The sequence below is a fragment of the Suricata suricatta genome, chromosome 17 (assembly GCF_006229205.1).
Source record: "Suricata suricatta isolate VVHF042 chromosome 17, meerkat_22Aug2017_6uvM2_HiC, whole genome shotgun sequence".
In the NCBI taxonomy this organism is placed as follows: Eukaryota; Metazoa; Chordata; class Mammalia; order Carnivora; family Herpestidae; genus Suricata; species Suricata suricatta.
In genome coordinates this window covers 27,049,187-27,056,612 of record NC_043716.1, presented here as the reverse complement: position 1 = coordinate 27,056,612, position 7,426 = coordinate 27,049,187, and the positions used below count along the sequence as shown (strand labels likewise).

General features: G+C 49.5%; 1 protein-coding gene across 1 annotated transcript; it reads left to right on the top strand.

The window, feature by feature from the left end:
• The first annotated feature begins 6 nt into the window (after positions 1–6).
• Positions 7–7,111, top strand: DYNLL2 (dynein light chain LC8-type 2). The gene is made up of 3 exons (XM_029928308.1): positions 7–123; positions 3,017–3,155; positions 5,030–7,111. The coding sequence occupies exons 2-3, from the start codon at positions 3,024–3,026 to the stop codon at positions 5,165–5,167; spliced, it is 270 nt and encodes an 89-aa protein (XP_029784168.1). The 5' UTR covers positions 7–123; positions 3,017–3,023; the 3' UTR covers positions 5,168–7,111.
• The last annotated feature ends 315 nt before the right edge of the window (positions 7,112–7,426 follow it).

Here is a 7,426-nt window from a genome sequence, read left to right as displayed (position 1 = left end):
AGCCGGAGACCGCGGCGGCGGCGGCTGCTGCAGGAGGAGCCGAGGGGACACCGCCCCTGCCCGAGCCCTGCCTCAGGCCATCGCTGCTCCCCCGGGGTCCCGCGCGGACTAGCCTCCGTGAAGGTGAGCAGTGGGTGGGGGCGTCCCCGGGGCGGCGGTCCGCGCCCTTCGCGTGCAGGCCCCCGCGCCGGGCCCAGCCCCGAGGCCCAGAGCAGGGCCAGCCTCAGCGTGACGTCCCCGGCGCCCCTCTTTCCCGGCGCTGCGCCACCCTGTGTCCTGGCGACCCCCGGGCGCGGCTCGGGACCCCGGGCTGCGGAGGCGCGGCTCCCCGCCCCCCACCCTTCACCCCTACAGCGTCTCGGTGCTTTGCGTGGAGGCCTCCGGCGTTTGGGGCCGAGGGAGAGAGGGGGTGGAGAGGGCTCGGGCGTGACGCGGCGCCTCTTGCCGCCACCACCCTCTGGGGCGTCCTTCCTGCAGCGAGGACGCCCAGTCACTCCGGCGCTGCTCCAGGCCGGGCGGGGGAGGGCGGCTGACCGCCTGGGGCGGGGTGGGGGGGATGCTTTCTCATTCCCCAGGTGCTGGCCCTTGGGGATCGCCGCTCTCTGGAGGGTGGTATGGTGGAGGGATAAGCCCTTTGGGGATCTCAAGGGAGGAAATACAGGCGTTTGTGTGTGTTGGGGGCTGGGGAGGAGGAGGGGGGCCGTGTCTTTCGGAGGCTTAGACTTTTCTGTCGCAAAACCGGGAATAGAGGCTGGGGAGCTGTCCTGGAGTGCCCTCTTGGCTTCTCTCCGCTTTTCAAAGGATCCCCTGGCTCGTGAATGAGGCAGCTGGCCTGGGGCCTTTTGGTCTTTCTTCTGTCTGAAGGCCCAGGTCCCTTGCTTTTTTTTTTTTTCCCCAGGAGGGAGGGGGTAGGACAGGCACCTCCCTATCCTTTTCTCTTTGGCACCTTGGACAAGGCAGGTTGAAGCTAGGCCTCACCTCTTAGACGCCTGGGGGGCCAGGGGTGAAGAATCGTAGCATTGTAGTCACAAGACCCAACGTTATGTAACGCAGGCTCTCTCCTACTAGAGAGTAAGGTGGCTTTTAATTACTGTGACAAAGTTGTTCCTTTGGACTTTGGTGATGAGGCAGGGGAGCAGGTGAGCTTGCTGAGAAAACCTGTGCCAATTTCATGCTTTAACTTCGCAGTCTCTAACCAGGCCCCACCCCCACCCTAGCGTTTGTAAACAGTGCCCCCTTCTGAATGGTTACCTGGCATAGGCTACCAGGTGACACTAGTTTTCTTCAAAATACAGAGCCTTATAGTATTCGAACATTCTTCCTCTGCTGCGGTTGTGTATCTGCTCAAACTCATTGAAGTTGCCCCACTTACTGTATTTCAGTCATTGGTTTTTAAAATGAAGATGTTGCTTTGCCCAAGGTCATGTTGCTCGTCAGGCCTTGAACAGGGTTCTCCTGACCTTTCCTCAGCACCAGGTGGTGCCCACAGACTCCTTGAGGCTTGACTGTTTCTTTCAGGGGTGTGGGGCAGAGGATGCTGGTCCACTAACCCTTTGCTCTGCCAGTCTCTGCTGAAGTGGAACCAGCCCTGCTTAGTTTGAAAGTGCAAGACAAAGATGGCCTTGGGTGCGGTCAAGGGCTGTGTGGCTGGCAGCTGGCATGTATGCTTTCTTTGCATCTGGTGCAGGCTGAAGGAGTAGTGAATTCTGCTTTCCTTTTCAATTCACCCAGCATACAGGCTAGTGTGGACTTAGATCAAGGTGGCCTGGAATGATACCAGAGGTCTCTCCCTGAGCAGGCAGCACCCCCCACTCCCCCATCCTGTGTAGCCTTAGTATCAGACAGGGCTGGAATGACGACATCTTTTGCCCACTGAGTTGGATGAAAAAGTTCCTCTTTGGGATAGGGGGTGATAAGTGTGATGGTACCGTGATCAAGGACAAGATTGGATTTTGCAGCTCATCTCTGTTCTTGCAAAGCGCCTCACATGCTATAAACTGCCAGGTGGGTCCTGACTAGTCTTCTCGGGATTCCTGCCATTCTAGGAACAGGCCATGGAAAGTCTTTTCCAGAACTCTGGTTGCTGTAGGATGAATGCCATGACTTAGATAGCAGGGATATGAAAAAAGGCTTAATAATTCCTCGCCTTTTGTTATCTCTGTCATCACTGGGCATTGACAACCTTTTTCTGTGAAAGGCCAGATAGCAAATGTTTTAGGCTTTACAGGCCATGCATTCTCTTGCAACTAACTACTCCATTTTGCCATTGTAGCCTGTTCCTGCAAAACTGTATTTACAGAAACAGATGGTGGGCTGAATCTGGGCAACAGACATCAATGTAGACTGTCCTTGTTTACAGGTGTTCTCATATTAACCTTAATTGATCTTATAACAACCCCTGAAAGAGAGCTATCCTCATTGCTAAAATGGAAGTAATGAAGGCAGTAAGGCCAAGTGACTTTACTTAGACTATAAGACTTCATAGTCAGGCCCAGAAGTCAGGCCTACTGATTCCTAGTCCCATCTTCTTTCCACTTTGACACCAATAATGCAATAATGGTCATTAACTTAAGGACTTACTGTGTTCAGGTGTTAATACCACCTAGTTTACCCTTGATAACCCTGAAGTCTCCATTTTAAGATGATGGAATGAAAGCACAGAGGTTAAGTTTAACTTGCCCAAGGACACAGCTAGTAGGTGATAGATATATTGTAATACCTTGGCAGTTGATGCTATTGAAAATATCAGATATAGAGAAATTTAAAGTTACAAATGATAAAAACCAGTGGCTTATTATGTCTTTTTAAACTATCTACCTTGTATTTCCTAGGCTTGAGGACCATGTCTTTGCTTAAAGTTTAGGATCTCCTTCTCCTATTTAATGCCTCATGTCTGTGTTTTCTGTTGCGCTCACCCTCTGTACTTAGCTTTCCCACTGAGGCGCCACACTCAGCGGGTGATGCTTATTGCTTAGTGCATGGGGCTGTCAGCTTCACCTCTCTGCTTCTTCTGCAGTGTCACGATGTCTGACCGGAAGGCAGTGATCAAGAACGCAGACATGTCTGAGGACATGCAACAGGATGCCGTTGACTGCGCCACGCAGGCTATGGAGAAGTACAACATTGAGAAGGACATTGCTGCCTATATCAAGAAGGTGCGCCCACACAGCTGTGCCTCTTAGCCAGGGTTGGGGATGGGCATCTGAACTGGGGACTTAGGAAAGCAGATATAGCCTGTGTAAACAAAACCCAGGCGCTTGCAAAGCAGACAAATTAGGGAATGATTCTTGCCAAAGCATTCACCATAGGAGTTCTTAATAGGAGCTCTGCCAAAGTGTGCTTATATATGTGTGTTTATAGATAGTTATGATAATAGATGATTTATAGATAATTATTGCAAGGCATTGGAGGAGAAACTTGAGATCAAATATAACTGGCTTAATTCAGAACTATTTAGAATGTAGATCAAGGATAGCTGAACAGATAATAAAAGATCATATATAAATTTTCAGGGAACTGCATCATTTAAAGTGAGATATCTCTATAATAATCTCTATCATGTAAGAGGTTTCTTTTTCTTTTAAAAATGACGCAAGTAATATATCATCTTTCTCTTCACTTTAAGGGTGGGCTTGAGTATATAATTTGAATATATATTAGATGAGCAATATTGGGGCAATAGGTTTAGTCCCTGAAAATTTCCTGAGCGAATGGGTGTGGTTAACACCGTGAGGAAGCAGTTGAACTAGAAGTGAGAAGTGGTCCCCAGATTTGGGCCAGAATCTATGTCCATTGGTGGCATAATCCCAGTATTTGATATTTTCAACTCTTGTATCCCAAAAAGGATGCCTAAGTGTAGTGGTATTCTGGTCCATAGAGTGGTAGGTTATCCTTAAGTTTTCCAGAGTTTTGCTTCCCTACGCAGGTGAAGAGGAAACTGGAGTCCTGAGAGATTTTCTGTGTAAGGAGCCAATAGGTCCATACCTAGCAAGGCTGCCGGGGTGCTGGCTCCTTGCTGAGTGATGGCCTCATCTGTCCTGTACAGGGAGAGAATCTGGAATCACAGACTCAGAGAGTCAGGAGAATCCGTAGATTATACGTGTCCCAGCTTCCTTGTTCTGCTGATGGGGAAAATGAGACCCAGGAAAATGACTATGGCTCTCATGTCTTACACAGATTAAGGGTCAGCATTAAGGCTAGATTGGGTGACCCATGCCCTTTCTACTGTTCTCTAATACGTCTTGGAGAGTCCTGTGGTATAGGGTCTGAGAGGAGGCCAAGCAAGTTGTATGTTGAGCACCTGGGGGACAGTTCCTGGGCTGGCAGCTTTGCTAGGCCCGTGGTGGAGGGCTGCTGCATGGCAGGGTGCATCTGCTCTGCCGTCTGTTTCCTGCTGCATCCATGAAGTGACCAGGAATTGCTTGATTAGGTCACAAAGATTTCCTAGGTTGCTTTGGTGCTGAGCTTGTGCCCTTGAGAGAAGTGGAAAATTGCTTCGACCTCATGGCCGATGTCCTTGTTTTGCTCTTTACAGCCCACACAGTGCCTGGCACACAGAAGTGCTTTTTAATGTTGACTTACAAAGAACTGCTTTCTGGTACTCCTGACTTTGGTTGTAGTGTCTTCATGGCATTTGGAAATGCTGGTTTAATAATGTGGGAGTCAGGGAGGCTTCTGTTTTCCACATGCCGTGTGACACTGGAGTGGTCTTTTTTGCCTCTGGCTTCCCTGTCTCCTTTCCTAAAGAATTACAGGGTGGGCTATGGAGTAGAGCGGCTGGGAGGAGGGGAGATGATTGTTGTGTAAAGTACAAGAGAGAAAGAACAGAGCCTTTGCGATGTTCCATTATTAATGAAGGAAGGAGTGTCCTAGCCAGCTTTAACCTGAGCTCCTGAGGTTTGGGGAGCTGAGGCCATGGGCTAGGGGGTGGGTGGGGGATGTTAATTAAATTAATCAGAGTCTTATTCTGATGTCTCATCTTCCAGCTGTCCTAATCACCTTTCTTCCCTCCCTTTTATTCTTCTTTTAGGAATTTGACAAGAAATATAACCCTACCTGGCATTGTATTGTGGGCCGAAATTTTGGCAGCTATGTTACACATGAGACAAAGCACTTCATCTATTTTTACTTGGGTCAAGTTGCAATCCTCCTCTTCAAGTCAGGCTAGGTGGCCACAGTGAAGGTGTCAGTGGCGGCGGCAGCGATGGCAAGCAGGCGACGTTGCTGGGACTGTTTTGCACTGGGGCCAGCATCAGGATGTCCTCTCCAATGGCTGTGCTACTGCATGGACTGTATACTCAATTTCATGTGTATGTCGCAGTAAACAAAACCAAACTTCTTTCTGTTTAGTTGCCTGGGGAAGAAGGCTGCTTTATGTTTATTTTCCAAGACTTTAAATTTTTTTCTTTGGTTGTATTGCACTAGGAAATCTCTCCCACCCCTCCCTCTTCTCTTTCTCTCCCTACATAAAATAAAAAGCCCTCCACAAAGCCTGTAAGCCTAGGAGGGCTGGGGAAGGAAACTGGTTTCTGGAGTGGAAGTAAAACTGTGCAGCAGCCTCCTCCTGGCAGCGGATGCTGTTTTGGGAGGGTCAGGGGGGCTGCAGGGGGGGCAGCATTAGGATTGGCAAGGAGAGAGGGATAGGAAGGAGGTAGGGGGATTGATCTAGTACCAGGGAGAATATTCCACTGAACTGTGATTTCACGGCTTGGGGCAAAGGGTGGGGTGGAGGGTGGATTCTTTAAGGGGCCCTGAGACGTGTTTGTCTGTGGTGTGTGGGAGTGGGGAGCAGACTTGTCTTGCTGTCTTTGTCAGAAGAGTTTCTAAGTAAGGGCTGTGTTTTTGTGGATTACCTTTTATTCCTGCCGGAGCTCCTGCTCGGAGGATGTTGGAGGTAGGATTAGCTTGATTTTTTTTTTTCCCCCTATTCATTCTTCTCTCCTTCTGTCTGCTCCCTGCTTAGCTCTCGGTTTTCTCATTCCTCTGGAGTTCTCTAGAGCAGCCCCTGTTAGTTGGCTGGAAAGGGAATTTCTGGTGACTGTAGTTCCTTGGTTAAGTCTTAGCAATCAAACCAAATCAATGTCTCCCTTGATTCTTCTATGTGTATATGTATGTATGTATGTGTGTGTGTGTGTGTGTCTTGGTTTGGGGTAGAGGGGAGGGAGGGTCAGGACAGTGTGGAATCTCTAGGGTGTATGGGTAGGTAGGCTGCACAGTTAGTTCTAATTGGGCCTTTATGTTAAAAAAAAAATCTCTGGGGGTGAAGACAGTTGTCAACTCCCCAGGCCATCTGGCCCAGACACTGCTTGCCCTATGGCTGTCTGCTCCCCAGAAGGCTTTGGGAGAATAGTCCATGAGGAGATGGCCATGATACCTTCTGCCCTGGAACTGGTTCTCCATGGAGAGGGAAAGTGACTTTGTGGGTGGTTGCAGCCTCTTGTGGGAGGTAGGGACGGAAGTGATAAAGGGGCGTAAGTACCTTTGGGGGAACTTTGGAGGAGATTAGTCTTGGCAGTGGTGAAGCCAGGTATTAGGAGGTGGAGCAGGGCCGCTAGTGGGAAGAGATTCCAAGGAGAGTATGGGGGGAAATCTTGTCTCTTAATCAAACGGATGGTGGGGGGGAGTCATTGCTGACTGAGCTGCTGATTCTTGTAAATCGCATTTAAAACTCTCATGTGTAGGGTTGACACTGTGGGAGGGGGGTGGTTGGGATCCAGCTCATTCTTTTTTTTTCTTTTTTTTTCTTTATCCAAGTCCATCCTTGGGGCTGATTGGGAGGCAGGAGAATGCCCCTTCCCTAAGCCTTTAGTGTGTGCTGAGTTTTCTTTTTGATGCTGACGGGAGGGTGGGTACAGGGATGGTGAGTGAGTTCCCTATATCAAACCCTTCGGTGGGCATAAGATTGAGTGCTTGGTTTTAGGTTTTATTTTTTTATGATTGTCCAGATCTGTGTTTCCCCCTGCCTTCCCAGACTTGTGTGGCCAGTTGGAAATGTCTGGTTTGTGTTCATCTCTCCCTCATTTCTGGAGCAGGGGCTGAGACCCCACCACATCTCCTGTGCTCTGCATCCATGCCTCTTTTGGACATTAAAGGTCGATTGATGCACTTCTGAGCTGTTTTGAGTTTTTTTTGTGGGGGGAGGGAATGGTGGTGGGTAAAAGGGTTGCCCTGGTGGCAGTGATGCCACACTTGGGTGGGGGTAGAGGGTGTCTAGGGTGGAGTAGAATTGGGGCTGAAGAGTTACGACCAGGCAGAGAGACTGATTGGCCCAAATCAGGTCTTAGTTGTAGGGTCTGATCTGTGGCCCCTTAATGGGGTGGGCGTGGCGTGTGTGTGTGTGTGTGTGTGTGTGTGTGTGTGTGTGTGTGTGTGTGTGTGAGTACTAACCAGCAGTACTCACCCACAGGGCTTTCTAGGTATCCTGGTC

Bases quoted from the DNA above. Each gene is read 5' to 3' on its own strand.
- DYNLL2 (XM_029928308.1), top strand. From the start codon at position 3,024: ATGTCTGACCGGAAGGCAGTGATCAAGAACGCAGACATGTCTGAGGAC. The intron at 3,156-5,029 runs GTGCGCCCACAC...TTCTTCTTTTAG, and splicing joins TTGCTGCCTATATCAAGAAG to GAATTTGACAAGAAATATAA.